This window comes from Ranitomeya variabilis, chromosome 2, assembly GCF_051348905.1.
Source record: "Ranitomeya variabilis isolate aRanVar5 chromosome 2, aRanVar5.hap1, whole genome shotgun sequence".
Taxonomy (NCBI): domain Eukaryota; kingdom Metazoa; phylum Chordata; class Amphibia; order Anura; family Dendrobatidae; genus Ranitomeya; species Ranitomeya variabilis.
In genome coordinates this window covers 1,091,227,382-1,091,249,921 of record NC_135233.1, presented here as the reverse complement: position 1 = coordinate 1,091,249,921, position 22,540 = coordinate 1,091,227,382, and the positions used below count along the sequence as shown (strand labels likewise).

The 22,540-nt window shown below is 42.5% G+C and overlaps 1 protein-coding gene across 4 annotated transcripts in view; it reads right to left on the bottom strand.

Moving 5' to 3' along the window:
- Positions 1-6,362: 6,362 nt before the first annotated feature.
- Positions 6,363-22,540, bottom strand: part of PNOC (prepronociceptin) — a 247,641-nt gene continuing 231,463 nt past the window's right edge. For all 4 annotated transcript variants that reach the window (XM_077291745.1, XM_077291744.1, XM_077291746.1 and 1 more), the window contains exon 3: positions 6,363-7,267. In XM_077291745.1, coding sequence (XP_077147860.1) covers positions 6,671-7,267 — 597 coding nt within the window. In that variant the 3' untranslated portion in view covers positions 6,363-6,670. The remainder of the gene's footprint in view (positions 7,268-22,540) is intronic.

Here is a 22,540-nt window from a genome sequence, read left to right as displayed (position 1 = left end):
TCTGACTGTGACTGTTCAGGTCAGGGCGCGATGATGTAGTTAGTGTGCATGCCGCCCTCTGCCTGAACAGTCACTGCGGTGAATGGAAGACACAACAGCGCGCAGCGGTGGAATGGGAAAGGTGAATATCGTAAGTGCCGGGGACCTGAGCGAAGAGAGGTGAGTATGTGATTTTTTTATTTTAATAGCAGCAACAGCATTTGGGGCATAATGTGTGGAGCATGTTATGGGGCATAATGTGTGGAGCATGTTATGGGGCATAATGTGTGGAGCATGTTATGGGGCATAATGTGTGGAGCATGTTATGGGGCATAATGTGTGGAGCATGTTATGGGGCATAATGTGTGGAGCATGTTATGGGGCATAATGTGTGGAGCATGTTATGGGGCATAATGTGTGGAGAATTTTATGGGGCATAATGTGTGGAGAATTTTATGGGGCATAATGTGTGGAGCATTTTATGGGGCATAATCTATGGAGCATCTTATGGGGCATAATCTATGGAGCTTCTTATGGGGCATAATCTATGGAGCATCTTATGGGGCATAATCTATGGAGCTTCTTATGGGGCATAATCTATGGAGCATCTTATGGGGCATAATCTATGGAGCTTCTTATGGGGCATAATCTATGTTGCATCTTATGGGGCCATCAACCTTTATGCAGCATTGTATGGGGCAAATGTTTCTATGGAGCATCTTATGGGGCCATTATTAACCTTTATGCAGGATTATATGGGTCATATTTTAATATGGAGCATCTTATGGGGCCCATCATAAATTTTATGGAGCATTATATGGGGCGCATTTTGTATGGAGCATCTTATGGAGCCCATCATGAACTGTATGGAGCATTATATGGGGCTCCTGATTCAATATGGATATTCAAAAACACTTAACCTACTGATGTCTCCATTAATTTTACTTTTATTGGTATCTATTTTTATTTTTGAAATTTACTGCTGCATTTCCCACCCTGGGCTTATACTCGAGTCATTAAGTTTTCCCATTTTTTTGTGGCAAAATTAGGGGTCTCGGCTTGTACTCGGGTCGGCTTATACTCGAGCATATACGGTACTTATTTTCCACCATAATTTGCAAAATAAATCTTGTGAAATCAGACAAGGTGATTTTCTGGATTTGTTTTCTCATTGTGACTCTCATAGTTGTGGTCACCTATGATGTCAGTTACAGGCTGCTCTCATCTTTTTAAGTGGGAGAACTTGCACAATTGGTGTCTGACTAAATACTTTTTTCCCCCACTGTATGTTAGAAAATCCTGGAGCTATGCTTGCGTAGGGATTTAACATTACCTACAGGTTTCCACTAATCTTAACTTTAATTGTTCTTTTCTAGAATTGCAAGTTTTTAATTTATCTGATTTTAATGACTACATGAAAATTATTGGAAAGACCATGTGGATTTTTGCTATGTTTTTAAAACCATCGGTAGCCATTGAGAAAATCTATTGTTTTTCGTTACCCTTTGACCATATAATTAGTTTTCATAGAGAATTTTCTACACTCATATGATAGGTCCACTTTGATTTGCCTCTTCAAGAAACCATTGCACTCTGTCTTAATTAATGTGCTTTTCAAAAACTTTTGACCAGTGAAGGTTCATGTTTTGTGGCCCTTACCGGTCGTTAAAAAACAAAGGAGAAGAAGCCAAAATTCGACGTAAGAAGCCATATGGAAAATTTTGTTTTCTGTCCGTCAATTGACATCAGTTGAAAACTTATGACTGTCATCATCTCACGCAGGTTTTTGGGTTTATTGGCTGCTCGACTTGTTTGATTTGTCCATCCATGAATAATGACCTTGAAAACCCAACTTGTCAGTATTTTCAATATAATACAACCAATTTTTGTCTTGAAACAGATATGGGAAGAGCTAACTGGTGACTTAAATGGTTGATTGCTTCAGTGATGTTTTATAGGTCTCATGCACATGGCTTTGTTGAATTGATCCAAAATATGGTGTCCACCACTTATCTTGGGTCAATATAATACCTCTTGAGCAGATGTTAACTATATATGGAGGCATACTGCACTAGATACCATATTAAAGAGGTATTCTCCACTGGATGTATCACTTGTAAGGGAGAACAGAGTTATGATGGCACTAAATGGAGGCACTCGGGGTCAATAATAATTTTCTAAATCCTGGTCTATCCTGATTCTTACTATGACTCTTCACAATGCTGAAATAGTAACTAAACTTTTTTCAATCAGCTTTTACAGAGTTATGAATGCCTTCCCTCTCAAACACCACCAAGAGCTGCTTTAACTTCCTTGTTCATGACTAGTGTTGAGCATTCCGATACCGCAAGTATCGGGTATCGGCCGATACTTGCGGGTATCGGAATTCCGATACCGAGATCCGATACTTTTGTGGTATCGGGTATCGGTATCGAAACAACATTAATGTAAAAATGTGTAAAAGAGAGAATTAAAATAAAAAATATTGCTATACTCACCTCTCCGACGCAGCCTGGACCTCACCGAGGGAACCGGCAGCGTTGTTTGCTTAAAATTCGCGCGTTTACTTCCTTACGTGAAGTCCCGGCTTGTGATTGGTCGCGTGCCGCCCATGTGGCCGCGACGCGACCAATCACAAGCCAGAACGTAATTTTAAAATCCTGAAGGACCTAAAATTACGTCACGGCTTGCTGTGATTGGTCGCGTCGCGGCCACATGGGCGACGCGACCAATCACAAGCCGGGACGTCACGGGAGGCAGGACACGCGCGCATTTTAAAATGCGCGCGTGTCCAGCCTTCCGTGACGTCACGGGCTTGTGATTGGTCGCGTCGCCCATGTGACTGCGACGCGACCAATCATAAGCCAGAACGTAATTTTAAAATCCTGAAGGACCTAAAATTACGTCACGGCTTGCTGTGATTGGTCGCGTCACGGCCACATGGGCGGCACGTGACCAATCACAAGCCGGGACTTCACGTAAGGAAGTAAACGCGCGAATTTTAAGCAAACAACGCTGCCGGTTCCCTCGGTAAGGTCCAGGCTGCGTCGGAGAGGTGAATATAGCAATATTTTTTATTTTAATTCTTTCTTTTACACATTAATATGGATCCCAGGGCCTGAAGGAGAGTTTCCTCTCCTTCAGACCCTGGGAACCATCAGGGATACCGTCCGATACTTGAGTCCCATTGACTTGTATTGGTATCGGGTATCGGTATCGGATTGGATCCGATACTTTGCCGGTATCGGCCGATACTTTCCGATACCGATACTTTCAAGTATCGGACGGTATCGCTCAACACTATTCATGACCCTTTAGTAGCTGCTTTGAACTGCACCTTTAGCAATAATCTTCTCTGTAATGAAACATTGTTAACAAATACTCTCCCAGACTGAGGTTCTGTGCTCCCTTCCCCCATGATCACACAGAGAGACTGTTTATAAATAGTGTTGAAGTATGGATTCCAGCTAGAGCTGCAGTTCAAAGCAGCTACTAAAGGTGTATAAACTAGGCAGTAAAAGCAAAACTTTAACAAGGTGTGCTTTGGAAAGAAGAAAGCAAAATAAGGTAACAGAGTATACTAATATACAGTTGTGTGAAAAAGTGTTCGCCCTCTTCTTGATTTCCTATTCTTTTGCATGTTTGTCATACTTAAGTGTTTCAGATCACAAAAAAAATATAACTATTAGACAAAGATAACACAAGTAAACACAAAATGCAGTTTTTAAATGAAGGTCTTTATTATTAAGGGAAAAAGAAATGCAAACCTATAGGGCCCTGTATGGAAAAGTGATTGCTCCCCCACCCCCTTAAAAAATAAATTAACTATGGTTTATCACATCTTTGGGAAGCTGAGTTCAAATTCCCTAGCCACACCAAGGACTGAATACTGCTACACCTTCTCTCAACCAAGAAATCACTTAAAAAGGACCTGCAAGACAAAATGAAGCAGACCAAAAGATCCTCAAAAGCTAGGGATCATGCCGCAATCCAAATTAATTCTGGAACTAGTGAGAAACAAAGTAATTGAGATTTATCCGTCTGGAAAAGGTTATAATGTCATTTCTAAAGTTTTGGGACTCCAGCGAACCACAGTGAGAGCCATTATCCACAAATGGCAAAAACATGGAACAGTGGTGAAACTTCCCAGGAGTGGCTGGTCAACCTAGATTACCCCAAGAGCACAGCGACGACTCATCCAAGAGGTCACAAAAGACCCCCACAACAACACCCAAAGAACTGCAGGCCCCATGTGCCTTAGTTAAGGTCAGTGTTCATGAATCCATCATAAGAAAGAGACTGGGCAAAAATGGCCAGCATGGCAGAGTTCCAAGACGATGACCACTGCTGAGCAATAAGAACATAAAGACTTATCTCAGTTTTGACAGAAAACATCTTGATAATCTTCAAGACTTTTGGGAGACTACTCTGTGGACTGATGAGAAAAAAGTTTAACTTTTTGGAAGGTGTATGTCCCATTCCATCTGGCATAGAAGTAGCACAGCATTTCAGAAAAGGAACATCATACCAACAGTAAAATATGGTGGTGGTAGTGTGATGGCCTGGGGCTGTTTTGCTGCTTCAGGAGCTGGAAGAAATGCTGTGGTAAATGTAACCATGAATTCTGCTGTGTAACAAAAAATCCTGAAGGAGAATGTCCGTCCATCTGTTTGTGACCTGCAACTGAAGAGCACTTGGGTAATGCAGCAGGACAATGATCCAAACACACCAGCAAGTCCACTGCTGAATGGCACGAGAGAAAACAAAAGTTAAGACTTTGGAGTGGCCTAGTCAAAGTCCTGACCTTAATCCGTCTGATTTGCTGTGGCATGACCTTAAAAAGGCCATTGTGGCTGAATTACAACAATTGTGCACAGATGAGTGACAAAAATTCCTCCAGAGGGTTGTAAAATACTCATTGCCAGTTATTGCAAACGCTTGATTGCAGTTGTTGCTGCTAACGGTGGTCCAACCAGTTATTAGGTTTAGGGGGCAATCACTTTTTTCACACAGAGCCCTGTAGGTTTGGATTTCTTTTTCCCTTAATAATAAAGACCTTCATTTATAAACTGCATTTTGTGATTACTTGTGTTATCTTTGTCTAATATTTGCATTTGTTGGGTGATCTCAAACATGTAAGTGTGACAAACATGCAAAAGAATAGGAAATCAGCAAGGGGCAAATACTTTTTTACATAACTTTACCTAGATATAGGTAAAAATTCTATGTACCGTATATTATTTGGAGAAAAATTATATAGAGAGAAAAAGAAAGAGAAAGAAAGAAAGTTATTCTTTACACTACTTTCTTTGGCCTACTTTCTCATTTCTAATATCTTGGAACTTTTTTATTATTGCATTGCATCAGCTATAAGTCCAGGGAGGTGAAATTGGTGAAACTATTACATTTTTCTTTTTCATTCGACTTCCAATAGAGAGTATTATCTCCTGCGGGGATCTTTTACTTGAAAAATAATGTTTCTTTTATCTTTATCGCACAAAGCGCAAAAAAGTTTTTCTCTTTCGAAATTGATGTTACAAAAAGTTAGAGTTCTGATGATGTTAGTATGTTTATTTCTGACACAGCTTGGGGCATCCAAAATTTGCTGCAAGGTTCATTGTGTTTTGTAATATGTAGCGATCGACTTTTGAGTCTTTAGGAACACAATCTCTGTCTTTTAACAGGTATGGCTACCAATTTCACCCACCTCCAGGCTCTCCAACCTGTAAACCTACGGTGGCTAAGACATCACTTAGTTTTTCTCACTTTTCCGAAGAGAACTTGGAGCTACTCATCAAAATTAATAGTGACCACCCCATGGTTAACTTTCAATTTTCGACAGTGGTCACCGAGTGGATGATACCATGAAAAGTCTTCTTGCGAGTCTTTTTTGTCACATTTATATTAATGCTACAGTATGGGAACAATTTGTTTTCCAGAATTAGAAGGACATGGTTTCTTTCTTTTAAAAATCCAGCACCACGTTTGTTTTTAGGATTTGTCTAGTTTTGCCGTTTCGCACCCAAAAGGTGACTAGGGCTGATCTGCAATATCAAAAACAAATCTTTTTGGCCAGATGTGTTGCAGTTTTGGGAAAAAACCCAACAGGCATTGTCTTTAAGGGAAGAGTCAGACAGCCATATAAATCGGACAGGGATCAGAATGCAGTGCTCGGACTGTCCGGTGGCTCTCCCGACCACGCTTGGGTCGGAAGAGACGCCGACCAGTCTGGACATTGCATTGCTGTCCTCTTCTGAGTTCTACGGCCATCTAATTCTTCCCTAAAGATGATATTGCATTTCTCTGGGTGGAAAACCAGCAAGCCTCAAGTGACCCACCACAGGTCCATGGGCCTACTCTATAATTCTTGGAGGAATATGCAGTCATGGCAAAAGTAAATGTTTAATCAATGAAAGAATTCAACCTAGGTGCCAAGTGAGACCCCCATTAGCATGCAACATATTTACATAAACATTATAGTAAATGAGCAGGGAAAGAAATATTAGACAATAAATAAAGATGGTTGAGCTCTTCTGGTTTTAGGATCTGAGCAGAACATCATTCAGTAGCCACAGGCCAAAATATCATCGACATTTTTGAAAAATTCCTAAAGTATACTCTGAGGTGGAGGTTGACTTTCTGCCTTCGTAGTTCTAAATCAAATAACTATGTGCATGAATGAAGAGTAGTCTTAGATTTCATTCTGATCATTCAGTTCATTCATATCATTGGTGAAGCTGTCATACTCCGCAGAACGTGTGGACATCCCCAAGTATTGCCTTAGAAACTCACTAAACCTCTTCTGATTGTTCCATTTTCGGGCAGACTTTCGAACACCAATGAAACCTCCATAACGCTTCTGAAGATCTTTTGATGGACCCATGAATTTCCGGTAGCTGTATTTTCCTTTTACAAAACCACCAAATCGCTTAGCCATGGCATTTGTAGGATCCTGCAAGTCCCCAAGTTCATCAGGGCCGGTGCTCATCCCCAGAGCGGTTTCTCCACCGTCGATGCTGGCGTCGTCTTCTTCTCCTTGCTCGTGGATCAAGTTATTAATTTTCGACAATCTTTTCTCGTTCTTAATTTTACTTAAATCAGATAATTTCGTGAGATCGCTCAGTCGCTTGAAGTTGCTGGTGAACTGGCTGTCTTCTAGGTTGAAAGGTTTAAAGTCTTCTTCGAAACTGTCCATGCTAAGTCGTATCGATGACTTTACGAGAACTGTTTTGCATGCACCCCACATAGAGCTTGAGTAGATCTTTCCTTCACATTCTACAATGCAAACCTATAAATATAAAAAAAGATATGCGTTATGAAGATATAGATAATACAGCATTCAAGAACTTTTCATATTGGCATGGGATCAGGAATTCATTGATATTGCACTTTTCCACTTCCTGTAATCACAGGACTTTATTGTACAGCAAAATCCCTCTACATCCAGATACTTACAGTGCCTTGAAAAAGAATTCACACCCTGCAAACTTTTTTCACGTTTTCACGTTACACCCTCAAACTTAAATGTATTTTATTTGGATTTTGTGTGAAACTAACACAAAGGAGCAAGTATTTGTGAAATGATAAAGAGTTTTCCAATTATTTGTGATGTGCATTTGTATTCAGCCCCCTGAGTCAGTACTTTGTAGGACCACCTTTTGACGTAGTTACTGTTGCAGTCTTTTGGGGTCTGTCTCTTCAGCCTTGCACATCTAGAGGTGACATTTTTGCCCCTTCTTTGCACTCTCGCTCTCGCTCAGTGAGATTGGATGGAGACGTCTGTGATCAGTAATACTCACGTCTTGTCACAGATTCTCAGTGGGATTTCACACATGAATATGCTCTGATCTAAACCCTCCATTGTGGCTCTGGCAGTAGGTTTAGGGTCGTTGTCCTGCTGGAAGGTGAATCTATGCCCCAGTCTCAAGTCATTTTCAGCCTCTAACAGGTTTTACACCAGGATTCCAATCACCTCTGACCAGCTTCCCTGCCCCTGCTGAAAAAAAGCCTCCCCACAGCATGATGATGCCACCACCATGTGTGATGCTGGGGATGGAGTTTTCAGGGTGATGTGCAGTGTTAGTTTTACGCCACACATAGTGTTTTGCATTTAGGTAAAAAAATTCTCTTTTGGTCTCATCTGACCTGAGCAACTCCTTCCACATAACAGCTGTGTCCCCTACATGGCTTCTTGCAAATTACAAATGGGACTTGTTATGGCTTGTTTTCAAAAATGTCTTTCTTCTTGACACTCTTTCATAAAGGCAATATTTGTGGAGAATGCGACTAATAATTGTCTTTTGGGCAGATTCTCCCACCTGAGGTGTGGATCTCTGCAGCTCCTCCAGAGTGACTATGGCCCTGTGTGCCTCTTGGATGCTTCTTTACTTAGTGCTCTCCTTGTGGAATGTACGTTTCGGTGGAGAGCCATGTCTTGGTAGGTTTGCAGTTGTGCCATACTCCTTACATTTTTGGATGATGGATTGAAAAGTACTCCATGAGATATTCAGAGCTTGGGCCATTTTTTTTTATAACATACCCTTGCTTTATTCTTCTGCTCAACTTTATCCCTGACCTGTCTGGTGTGTTCCTTTGTTTTCATGATGCAGTTTGATCCCTAATGTTTTCAAACAAACCTCTGAGGCCTTCACAGAACAGATGTAGTTATACCTAGAATAAATTAAACGGGTGGACTCAATTTACTCATTGGAGCTGATTGGTCACTCAGGATTTTATTTAGCGGTATCAGACTACAGGGGCCTGAATACAAATGCACCTCACGATTATCAGATTTATATTTTTAAAATAATTAGAAAACCCTGCATCATTTCCTTTACGCTTCACAGATTCTTGATACTTTGTGTTGGTATCCCATGTAATCACAATAAAATATATTTAAATCTCTAGGTGTAGCGTGAAAAATGTGTAACAATTCATGGATTATGAAGACTTTTTCAAGACATTGTATTTTTTTAATCTATCTGTTTACCTTTTTTATCTCTCTTTCTTACTACCTATCTGCTCTAGCAGCTAAAGGTACCGTCACACTAAGCGACGCTGCAGCGATAGCGACAGCAATGCCGATCGCTGCAGCGTCGCTGTGTGGTCGCTGGAGAGCTGTCACACAGACCGCTCTCCAGCGACCAGCGATGCCGAGGTCCCCGGGTAACCAGGGTAAACATCGGGTTGCTAAGCGCAGGGCCGCGCTTAGTAACCCGATGTTTACCCTGGTTACCAGCGTAAAAGTTAAAAAAACAAACAGTACATGCTCACCTGCGCGTCCCCCAGCCTCTGCATCCTGACGCTGACTGAGCTCCGGCCCTAACAGCACAGCGGTGACGTCACCGCTGTGCTTTCACTTTCAGTTTAGGGCCGGCGCTCAGTAAGTGTCAGGAAGCAGAGGCTGGGGGACGCGCAGGTGAGTATGTACTGTTTGTTTTTTTAACTTTTACGCTGGTAACCAGGGTAAACATCGGGTTACTAAGCGCGGCCCTGCGCTTAGTAACCCGATGTTTACCCTGGTTACCAGTGTAAAATATCGCTGGTATCGTCGCTTTTGCTGTCAAACACGGCGATACACGGCGACCTAGCGACCAAATAATGTGCAGACCTTCTAGCAGCGACCAGCAATTTCACAGCGGGATCCAGATCGCTGCTGCGTGTCAAATACAGCGATATCGCCATCCAGGTCGCTGCAACGTCACGGATTGCTGGCGATATCGCCTAGTGTGACGGTACCTTTACGTAAGCAGGGAGGAAGTAAAGGACTAGGATAGATGAACATAGAACTTAAACACTTGCTAAAAAGGAAGAAAAGAAATGTACAGTATTTTTCAGCGTATTAGACGACTGGGCGTATAAGACGACCCCCAACTTTTCGGGGGTCATCCTATACACCGGGTGTCGTCTTATACGGCGTGTGCAGGGAGCGGTCCCAGATGGTTCCTAGGGTCTGGAGGAGAGGCCCTGGGATCCATATTCATGTAAAAAAAAAGAATAAAAATAAAAAATATGGATATACAGTACTTACCTTCCGACGGCCCCGGAGTTCTCCCGGCTCTCCGGTATGCATGCGGTGGCTTCCGTTCCCAAGGATGCATTGCGCGCCGCGAAGGAAGGTAAGTATATCCATATCTTTAATTTTTATTCTTTTTTTTAATACGAATATGGATCCCAGGGCCTGAAGGAGAGTCCCCTCTCCTCCAGACCCTGGGAACCATCCGGGACCGCTCCCTGCATCATATGGGCTGACTTCAGAGCTCCGTACCCGGCGTATAAGATGACCCCCGACTTTTGAGAAGATTTTCAGGGGATAAAAAGTCGTCTTATATGCCGGAAAATACGGTATATCAAATGGAAGAGTGGGCTTATCTAAAGAAGAATATAATGCTGTCTGCAGGGAATGCAGGGCAAAAATTAGAAGAGTAATGAAGTGAGGCTTGCAAGGGAGACCGAAAGCAGTAAAAAAGGAATTTGTGGGTATGTCAAAAGTAAAAGAAAAGTCAAAGATGTTATGGGATTTTTACAGGATGGAAAGGGTGAAGTGGTCAAAAAGGATGTTGAGAAGGTCAAACTTTAAAATTCCTATTTTGCATCTGTGTTCTCTAAGAATGCAAATGTAACATTAACTGATCTTCAAAATCAAAGGAATAAAAGAATCCACTCTATCCATAAACGGAGAAATGATGAGGGAACACTTAGCTAATTTGTATACTCCAGAATGTGGACCTCCCATCTGTATACTCCATAATGTGCACCTCCCACGTCTATATGTGGCGCCTCAGGGTCCTGGTCGTCGCAGTGGTATGCTACGTTTGGAGGCAAAGAAGGATAACTGCATCCAGCTATCACAAACATGCAACACATTTTATACTCCAGACCACCAGCGGAAGCTCCTGACCCTATTTATTAGGTCAATCCCCATATATATAACTGGTAGTCTGTAGGGAGAGTCAGAACGTTCCAGACCAGAGTCTGAGGAGGATGGAAGGTTAAAGGAGCTGTGCATGCCCTCAGAGCTGCAGCTCCCAGAAAGAGACATTGAAAGGCAGAATTGTATTGCAGCGAGCGTGAAGGAAGTCGAAGCAAAGGAGAGGATACCAGAAGGGGACCAGCCCCGCTCAAGCTGTCTCCTTCTGAGGAGCAAAATCCCGGTAGCCGGAACACCGAGGGAGTAAGGACCTCTACGCCTTATTTCAGAGACCGGCAGGACAGCTATCTGCAGGTTACCTGTCCGCACCTACACCCAGGAGGCACAATGACACCTACAGGGCTGGGTTATCTAAGAGACCCTATAAACAGGCTCAAGTCATCAGTCATATGGGTCTTGTCCTATCCTATACGGGGGACAGAGAGAACAAAACACCACATCTGTGAGACCCTTATGTGAAGCCATAGGCAGTAAGGGACTACACCACCGCAGCGCAAAGGAAGGCTACTGATTTCCACCTGGACAAGGGAACTCTGGACTTGCCTCCAAACCGGCCGGGCTCTGCCTGCCCTGTGATCCGGTGCCCTGGACTGTGGATGCTGAAGTCTTCAGTAAAGGTAAAGAGACTGCAACCTTGTGTCCTTGTTCCTCTCTGCGCCTCTCACCATCCACCATCTACACACCGGGAAGCCCTGGGGATACACTTCACCTGTGGGAAGGTATACCATCTAGCTGCCATTACATTACCCCAGTGGACCCCTAAGCAGCGTCGGTCACCCTGACCGAATACCACAGGTGGCGTCATGAACATTCCCCTTAAAGACCTTTCCCTTTTACACGGACGTCCCAGGACCACGGACTGGGTCAGCCACCGTGACATCCCCCTGTGAACCGAAGGACCCGGTACTGAGTACCCCACTGCCCTTGGGGGGCGATCCATATACACTCCAGAGTGTGGACCCTCCACGTCTGTACACGCCAGAATGTGGACCCTACACACATCTCTATACTTCAGAACGTTGACCCCATCTGTACACGCCAGAATGTGGACCCCCCACATCTGTACACTCCAGAATGTGGACCCCCGACGTCTGTATACTCCAGAGTGTGGGCCCTCCACATCTGTACACTCCAGAATGTGGACCCCCCTATCTGTATACTTCAGAATGTGAACCCCCCATGTCTATACACTCCAGAATGTGGACCCCCTATCTGTATACTCCAGAATGTGGACCCCGACGTCTGTATACTCCAGTGTGAACCCTATAAATCTTCTTGGAAAGTCAGGTCTTCTGACAATTAATTCCAGGACTTGATTACTCACATAAACATTTTTGACCTTTTACCTTTGACTGTTTTTATGACTGTGTCTTCCTACACAAAACTTTTTTTAACTTATATTGCTTATATATTTGTATTGGTGATACGGCATGACCATTTTATTGGAGGATATCTAATAACATACCTCCCAACCGTCCCGGATCCCGCGGGACTGTCCTGATTTTGACAGTCAGCCCCGCGATCCCGGGAGGGACATTAGTTGTCCCGCACTACGCAAGGTTTGTTGCTGTTTTTTTATGTTTTTTTTATAAAAGCTGGGCCACCTCCTGCCCGCCCCCCCGCCCCGCCTGCCTCCCACCCACCCTCCTTGAAGACGATACTCACCCTGCTCCAGCGATGCCTGGTTCCTGCTTCTGCAGCGCTCCTGAATGAGCTGTCACGTTGTACCGCTCATTAGAGTCATGAATATGCGCATATTCATGACCTATAATGACCGGTATCACATGACCGCTCAGGCAGGAAGAATGTGCACTGCTGAGCTGGGAGTCGGGACAGAGCGAGAGGGATGGCCGCGCGGTGAGGAACAGGTAAGTATGAGGGGGGGGGAATGAGCCATGCATCCAGGGGGGGGACTGAGCCATGCATACAGTGGGGGGAATGAGCCATGCATACGGGGGGGAATGAGCCATGCATGGGGGGGGAATGAGCCATGCATGGGGGGGGAATGAGCCATACATGGGGGGGAATGAGCCATGCATACAGGGGGGGGAATGAGCCATGCATACAGGGGGGGGGGAATGAGCCATGCATACAGGGGGGGGAAATGAGCCATGCATACAGGAGGGGGAATATGAGTCATGCATACAGGGGGGGAATATGAGCCATGCATACAGGAGGGGGAAATATGAGCCATGCATACAGGAGGGGGAATATGAGCCATGCATACAGGGGGAGGTGGAATATGAGCCATGCATACAGGGGGAGGTGGAATATGAGCCATGCATACAGGGGGGGAATATGAGCCATGCATACAGGGGGGGAATCTGAGCCATGCTTACAGGGGGGAATATGAGCCATGCATACAGGGGGGAATATGAGCCATGCATACGGGGGGGAATATGAGCCATACATAAAGGGGGGATATGAGCCATGCATACAGGAGGGGGGTCATTATACAGTATTAAGCATCATGTGTGGCCATTATACAGTATGGAGCATAATGTGGCCATTATACAGTATGGAGCATTATGTGTGGCCATTATACAGTATGGGGCACTGTGTGGCCATTATACAGTATGGAGCATCATGTGTGGTCATTATACAGTATGGAGAATCATGTGGGGCCATTATACAGTATGGAGCATCATGTGCGGTCATTATACAGTATTGAGAATCATGTGCGGTCATTATACAGTATTGAGCATCATGTGGGGTCATTATACAGTATGGAGCACTGTGTGGCCATTATACAGTATGGAGCATCATGTGCGGTCATTATACAGTATGGAGCATCATGTGCGGTCATTATACAGTATTGAGCATCATGTGGGGTCATTATACAGTATGGAGCATCATGTGCGGTCATTATACAGTATGGAGCATCATGTGCGGTCATTATACAGTATTGAGCATCATGTGGGGTCATTATACAGTATGGAGCATCATGTGCGGTCATTATACAGTATGGAGCATCATGTGTGGCCATTATACAGTATGGAGCATCATGTGCAGCCAGTATACAGTATGGAGCATCATGTGTGGCCATTATACAGTATGGAGCATCATGTGCGGTAATTATACAGTATGGAGCACTGTGTGGCCATTATACAGTATGGAGCATCATGTGCGGTCATTATACAGTATGGAGCATCATGTGCGGTCATTATACAGTATGGAGCATCATGTGCGGTCATTATACAGTATGGGGCATCATGTGCGGTCATTATACAGTATGGAGCATCATGTGTGGTCATTATGCAGTATGGAGCATCATGTGTGGCCATTATACAGTATGGGGCACTGTGTGGCCATATTTTTTTGTTTATAATTATTGTATATGAAACAGTGTGATCAGCAGTGCTAAATGGGTGTGGTTGGGACGTGGATATGGGTGTGACTAATTATGAATGGGTTTCGCGCACCGCAAACTTTGTCCCTCTTTTCCGTCTTCAAAACTTGGGAGGTATGTCTAATAATGAGGCTGTTCCGTCCACTATGGGCTTTACTGTATGGTTCTTGCCGAACCTCCTGCACCAGATGATATTTTCTGGATTCTGCAGCGGATTTGTTGTTTTATGCAATTAGCAGTTCTGACCTTGGCGGGCAGAAGCTTTCTGTGGTGTTCCACGTCTATTGGCCCATTCATCTGTCATATAGGGATTGATGGAGCTAAACGGACGTTGTACGACCAGTCTCTGAAAGATAAAGCTGTTATTCTAGCCCTGCTGGAGTACTTTCACCTTTGGAACAAACCCTGGTTTCCTGCATAGTTGGCCGCTTTTTTCCTCCACATTTTGCCCTTCACTCCACTACAGTTAATTCTTCGTGCTATAATATACGCTACTTGCGGGACAACGCTTTTGTTAGAAAGACCAAGTTTTTTAATCAGCCAATGTGTTTTAGGAGCATGCCTCCCTCTGTGAGTAATAATGCAAATTGTAAATATCAAGTGCATAAAAAATGGTGGTATCAAACTACTCACTACCTTCCTAGATAAATACATTAGAGGGTATAATTTACAAAAAAAGACATTTATGGGGGGATATCTGTTGCTCTTGGACCACACAGGCTCGACAAACATAACAATCTGTTCGAAATAGAGTCAAATTTGTCTTCAAAAATTCACATTGTGCCCCTTCTGTTCCGAAACCTGACGTTTGGCCAAACAGAACTTTTTGACTACATGTGGGGTATCACTGCGCTCTTAAGTGGGTAACAGACTGTGGGGTCCTCTTTTTGGTGTTACCTCATACAAAATTGGAAGAAATTGAGGATTAAAGCAAGATTGTTGTGAAAAAAATTAATTTTTTCAGCATGATGATTTAATGTTCTCAAATTCTATGTAGTACCTGAGGATTTAAATGCTCACTATACCCCTGGATAAAATCCTTGAGGGGTGTTGTGACGACACAACATTTAATCTTAATTATCCAGACGACTATTTTACGTAAGCCAGGAAGCATAGACTGTTATCTTTGTGTTGAATTTTGAATTTATGAGTGTGTTCTTTAGTTGGTCAAGAACCATAGACTGTTGTCCTGTGAGTCTTAAATGTTGATTTTTGATATTTTTGAATGGTTGATGTTTGCCTCTTATATCAGCTCCTATAGCTTATTGTCTGCTATCTTTGCAAGACAGGAATGCAGGGTAATTGAACAATGTATGTTTGATAATATGTTGATTGACCATTGTTTGGGACCCTGTGGCTTGTTATCTTGCAAAACAAAGGAGTAAAAACTATGCAAATCAATTAAATACTCAAAGAATGTGGGTTAACCCCTTCCTGACCTTGGAGGTACGCAGTACTTCTTGGTCAGCTGGTATTTACCGACCTGAGACTTACTGAGTACATCCTGGTGATTTTGCACACACAGAGGCTATGTGCAGGCAATCGCCGTGAGTGTTCCCAGCCCTATAACTCCCTAAATACTGAGATCGTTAGCGATCACAGCATTTAGCAGGCATGCAGAGGGAGTCCCCTTTGCACTCCGATCGGCGCCCCTGAGACGTCACCGCGGGGCCACTTCTTTACATGGTGACCCGATGCCATCATGATGACATCCGGGTTACTAGGCTATGGGAAGCCCCTCAGACCATGTGCAGAGCAGCACTGACAGTTATAATCCATTGCAATGTTCATACATTGCAATAGATTATAACTGTGATCAGGCTGCTGAAAGTGAAAATCTCATAGTGGCACAAAAAAAAATTGGAAAAAAATGATTAAAAAAAAAAAAAAAAGAATAGAAATAATAATAAAGAAAAACATATATTGTACTGATAAATTTCTAGATTTCTATATAGAAAAAAAATAAACAAAATAAGTTTCTTATCACCATGTCCGTGACGACCCGCCCCATAAAAATATCCCACTAGTTTTCCCCTTAAGTGAACACTGTAAAAAATAAAAAATAAAAAACGGGGGAAAAACATGTTTTTTCATCATATTGCCGAACAAAAAGTGGAATAAAAAGATAAATGTAAAAAAGGTATCTCTGGAAACGTCATCTTATCCTGCAAATAACAAGCTGCCATACAGCTCCATCAATTGAAAAATAGAAGTTATGTCTCTCAGAATAAAGCAATGTAAAAATAATTATGTTTTCTATAAAATAGGGTTTACTGTGTAAAAGCGCCAAAACATAAAAAAACGATATAAATGTGTTATCACTATAATCGTACTGACCTGAAGAATAAAGCTGCCTTATCAATTTTGCCACACGCAGAATGACAAAAAAGAATAAAGCCAAAAAACTATTTCTGAATTGCTGTTTTTTGTTCATTCTGTCTCCCAAAAATCAGAATAGAGAGCGATAAAAAAAAGTTATGTGCCCAAAAATGGTACTAATACAAATGCCAACTCATCCCTCAAAAAACAAACCCTAACATGACTGTTGGCCAAAATATTGAAAAATTATAGCTCTCAAAATATGGTGATGCAAAAACTAGTTTCTGGAATAAAAAGTGTCTTTTAGTGTGTGACAGGTGCCAAACATAAAAACCTGATCTAAATCTGGTATCGCTGTAATTGCACCGACCTGAAGAATAAAGTTGCCTAATCACTTATACCGCACAAGGAACAGCGTAAAAATAAATAAAACCAATTTTTCATTTGCTGTTGATTTGTTTACTCTGCCTCCCAAAGATCGCTGTAAGGCTTGATGCACATTTATCCTGCGCTCTGCGCTGAGCACTTACACAGGGGTTTCTTTAAATTTTCAACATTTTCACCAAATTCCGATTTTTTCACAAATAAACGCAAGTCATATCAAGTAAATATTACCACTAACTTGAAGTACAATATGTCATGAAAATATATTCTCAGAATCAGTGGGATTCCTTGAAGCGTTTCAGAGTTATAACTTCATAAAATGACACTGGTCAAATTTCAAAAAATTGGCCTGGTCAGAAAGGTGAAAATTAGCTCCGTCACTACGGAACTAACTTTCAATTCTCGCTCATTTCTCTTAATTGTCTAACTTAATATCTTGCCCGGCATAGCTCAATTATCTGTTGCGTTTGCGTTACGTCAGCGATGACATTTGAAATTAATTTGTAATAAGAAAAAAAAAACACTATAGTAAGTTTAACTAATATATTACAGAGAACTATTTGATATATTTCTGTATTTTTAAAACTATGAAAAATTATGCAGAAGTTTGTATTTTAGAATTACAGACTTTAATTGTTAATTTAATTTTGTTGTATTTTTATGGTCTTTTATGCATTTAGTTTATGGACTTTGCTAGTTGGTCTAAAAAAAAGTTCCCCCAAAAATGTTCTTAACTCCGTAACAGTCACATTACACATGTTGTCTTTCAAAAGAAACACGCAAAAAGCAAAGTTGAAAAAGTAAAAAAAAAAATGCATAAAAATTATTATCATATACAATTCTATATTATAATAATGCAAATAATAATAATAATAATAATAATAATAAAATATCCTAAAAAAAATCACAACTCCTCCCACCATTAAAACAAAAGACTTTCAATACTTTAATATATTTATACAAAAATAAAATAATTGTGGCCAAATAGGGAGGTAATTTATTTTTTATTAATTTTTTTATGATTTTTTTTCAGTCTCTAGTGTCAAAATGAACTTCTTACTTAAACCCTTCCTGACATGCGCTGTACTAGTAATGCTCTACGGGAACTGCGTTCCCGCAAACTGCAGTACTAGTACGGCGGCACGATCGCGCAGTCTCACGGTGAGCGCAGCGGCGATCGCGTGCGAGTGTCAGCTGTATGTGGCAGCTGACACCCCACAGCAATGCCCACGATCGGCGCTAGCGCCCGTCGTGGGCATTTAACCCCTCTGATGCCACTGTCAGTAGTGACAGCGGCACAGAGAACAATCGCGCAGGGAGCGGGCTCCCTGCGCTCTCCCACCTGAACAACGCGATGTGATCGTGTTGTTCCGGTGGTCCCCATGGAGACCCCGGATCCAAAATGGCCACGGGGTCCTTCCAGGTCCTTCACTGAGGTGGCTTCCTAGAGTGCCTGTCGGATCACTGATCTGATACAGTGCTATGCAAAGTGTCAGATCAGCAATCTTACTTTATATAGTAATGTCCCAAGCTGGGACAATGTAATTAAATGTAAAAAAAAATAAAAAATAGAATTTATAAAAAAAATCCCCAAATAAAGTAAAAAAAAAAAAATATATATATATATATTTTCCAATAAACCCATTCATTTATTTAAATTTAAAAAAAAACAATAAAAGTATACATATTTGGTATCACCGCGTCCGTAACGACCCGCTCTATAAAACTATCCCACTATTTAGCCCCTTTTATTATTATTATTATTATTATTATACATTTTTATAGCGCCATTTATTCCATAGCGCTTTACATGTGAACGGGGCAAATATAGACAAGTACAATAAACATGAGTAAAACAGGGCACACACAAGTACAGGAGGAGAGAGGACCCTGCCCACGAGGGCTCACAGTCTACAGGGATGGGTGAGGATACACTAGGAGAGGGTAGAGCTGGTTGTGCGGCGGTTCAGTAGACTGAGGATCACTGCAGGTTTCAGGATTGTCGGAAGAGGTGGGTCTTCAAGTTCTTTTTGAAGGTTTCCATGGTAGGCGAGAGCCTGATGTGTTGGAGTAGAGAGTTCCAGAATATAGGGGAAGCACGGGAGAAGTCTTGTATGCGGTTGTGGGAGGAAGAGATGAGAGAGGAGTAGAGGAGGAGATCATGAGACGATCGAAGGTTGTGTGTAGGTAAGTACCGGGAGACCATATCACAGATGTATGGAGGAGATAGGTTGTGGATGGCTTTGTAGGTCATTGTTAGTGTTTTGAACTGTAGCCTCTGGGCAATAGGAAGCCAGTGAAGGGCTTGGCAGAGAGGAGAGGCTGGGGAATAACCGGGAGACAGGTGGATTAGTCGGGCAGCAGAGTGTAGGATGGATTGGAGTGGTGCCAGAGTGCTAGAGGGGAGGCCAGAGAGTAGGAGGTTGCAATAGTCCAGGCGGGAGATGATAAGGGCATGTACTAGTGTTTTTGTGGTTTTATGGTCAAGGAATGCGCGGATCCGGGAAACGTTTTTGAGTTGGAATTGGCAGGAGGAGGCAAGGGCTTGGATATGTGGCTTGAAAGAGAGGGCAGAGTCAAGGATCACCCCAAGGCATCGAGCGTGCGGGACCGGGGAAACTGAGCAGCCATTGACATTGATGGATAGGTCAGGTGGAGGGGTAGAGTGAGGTGGGGGAAAGATTATTCTGTTTTGTCCATGTTCAGTTTTAGAAAACAATCAGAAAAGAATGATAAAAGAGCAGACAGACATTGTGGGATTTTGATCAGTAAGGACGTGAGAATTAAATTTTATAAAGGTGTCCAGGATATATTGTTATAGGCACTTCAACCATACATATTATACCTTTCGATCCGAGTAAAGGGTCGAACACTGAAGAGATCCTTGTAAAACATAATTTTATTCAATTAAATTTAAAACATAATAAAAAAGCAGAAAAATGTCACAATAGGGGACACTAAGATCAGACTCAAAAAAGGGGTATACTAAAAAGACAATATAGTAAATTAGTTATAATAATGCACCAATTAATAGAAAGGAATATGTATTATAGAAAATTTCATCAATAGTTGGATCTTTACATAATCATTACACAGACATAATCACATGAATTTTTCAATCTCTTTGGTCCTAATGATAATATATTCAGAAACTGCCTTTGTATATACATAAAAGGATAAGTCCAAATTATTGGCAGTTCTGGATTGACCCACTGTATACTGTCGTCCTAAGTAGGTAAATATATCTACAGATTAACTGTTAGTTATATTTAATATACATCTCATCTAGAAAAAATAATAGTCATATGATCCAATAATGTCTGTTAGCAAATGTTGCCTCTATCTTACAATTGAGTGTTCACATTGGCTGGTATAATATAGCCCATAGTGCCCGGCAAGCTATGAGCAGATAAACATATTCACATAAAGTGCTAAGTGCTGTGCATACTATATCTGATGATCAGAAATTCATAGTGGCTCTGCTGTCTGAGGTCTGCTTTGCGGGTTTTTTGAGGATAGGTGTGATTGATGCATGTTTGAAGGATGAGGGGAAGACACCGTTTGTAAGTGAGAGGTTGAAGAGTTGTGTTAGGGTTGGGATGAAGACTTTTGCGAGGTTAGGGATGAGGTGGGACGGGAGCGGGTCAAGCCTGCAAGTGGTGAGATGTGATCTTGACAGAAGGATGGAGAGCTGATCATCTGTCATGGTGGAGAAGCTGGCTGTGGAACAGGGCTGAGAAGTCAAGAGGAGGGGCATTGGGGGTTGCGGGCCAAAGCTTTGTCTGATCTTCTGCTTAAAGAAAGAGGCAAATTCTTCAGCAGAAATGAGAGGGGAGGGAGGAGATGCTGGGGGACGGAGTACAGAATTAAAAGTGTTGAAGAGCTGTTTAGGGTTTTAAGACAGGGAGGATATGAGAGATGAGAAGTAAGTTTGTTTTGCAGCAGTGAGCGTGGACTTGAAGCTGGCGAGGGACTGCTTGTATGCAGTGAAGTGCTCAGCAGAACGAGATCTCTTCCATCTCCACTCAGTGACCCTGGAAGCCCATCTCAGTTCTTTGGTCAGGCTGGTTAGCCAGGGCTACCTGTTGATTCTACGAGTTTTGCTATGCGTGAGGGGGATGGCCAAATGAAGTGTAGCTGTTATTGTGGTGTTATAAAAAGTGGCAGCAGCATCTGTGTCATGGAAGGAAGCTATGTCTGTAAGAGGGAGAAGGGACTAGGAGAGTGAGTGTAAATTGAGGTATTTGAGTTTGTGGAGTGGAGGTTGCGTCCTAGGAGGGGAGAGGGAAGAAAATGTCAGTAGGTTGTAGTCAGACAGGGGGAGGGGTGAGTTAGTGAGATTAGTAAGGGAACAGAGGCAGGTGAAAATGAGGTCCAATGTGTGGCCATCTTTATGGGTGGCTGCGGATGACCATTGAGTGAGACCAAAGGAGGCAGTGATCAATAAAAGTTTAGAGGCGGCTGAGGTGGAAGTGTCAATGGGGATATTGAAGTCACCCATGATGATAGCGGGGATGTCGGCTGAGAGGAAATGAAGTAGCCAGGTGGTGAAGTGGTCAAGAAAGGTGGAGATGGCTAGTTCTGGGAGGCGGTAGATGACAACCTGCTGGAGGTTGGAGGGGGAGTAGATGCGGACTGAGTGCACCACGAACGAGGGAAGAGTAGCGGAGGGTGGTAGTGGAATTGGGGTAAAGGAGCAGGTATCGGACAGGAGCAAGCCATCTCCTCCACCACGTTTGTTGCTGGGGCGAGGGGTGTGAGAGAGGTGGAATCCACCATAGAAAAGTGTGGCTGGAGAGGCTGAGGTAGAGGGGGTGAGCCAGGTTTCAGTGATGCCGAGGAAGGAGAGTTTGTTATTGATAAAGAGGTCGTGGATAAATGGCAGTTTGTTGCAGACAGAGAGTGCATTCCATAGTGCTCCAGGTAGGAGGAACAGGGTTGTGGGGGCTGGATGGATGGGTATGAGGTTACTGTGGTTGTGAAGATGTGTAGAGGAACCCCTTCAGTGAACACCGTAAAAAAAAAAAAACGAGGCAAAAAACAATGCTTTATCATCATACTGCTGAACAAAAAAGTCCAATAAAACGCAATCTAAAAGACAGATATAAATAAACATGGCACCGCTGAAAACATCATCTTATCCTGCAAGAAAAAAAGGCTGCCATACAGCTCCATCAGCAGAAAAATAAAAAAGTTATAGCTCTCAGAATAAAGCGATGCAAAAACAATTATTTTTTATATAACATAGTTTTTATTGTGTAAAAGCGCCAAAACATAAAAAAATAAATGAGGTATCGCTGTAATCGTACTGACCCGAAGAATAAAACTGCCTTATCAATTTTACCACACGCAAAACGGTATAAACACCCCCTAAAAGAAATTCATGAATTGATGGTTTTTATTCATTCTGCCTCACAAAAATCAGAATAAAAAGCGATCAAAAAATGTCATGTGCCCGAAAATGGTACCAATAAAAACGTCAACCCGTCCCGCAAAAAACAAGACCTCACATGACTCTGTGGGCAAAATATGGATAAATTATAGCTCTCAAAATGTGGTGATGCAAAAACTATTTTTTG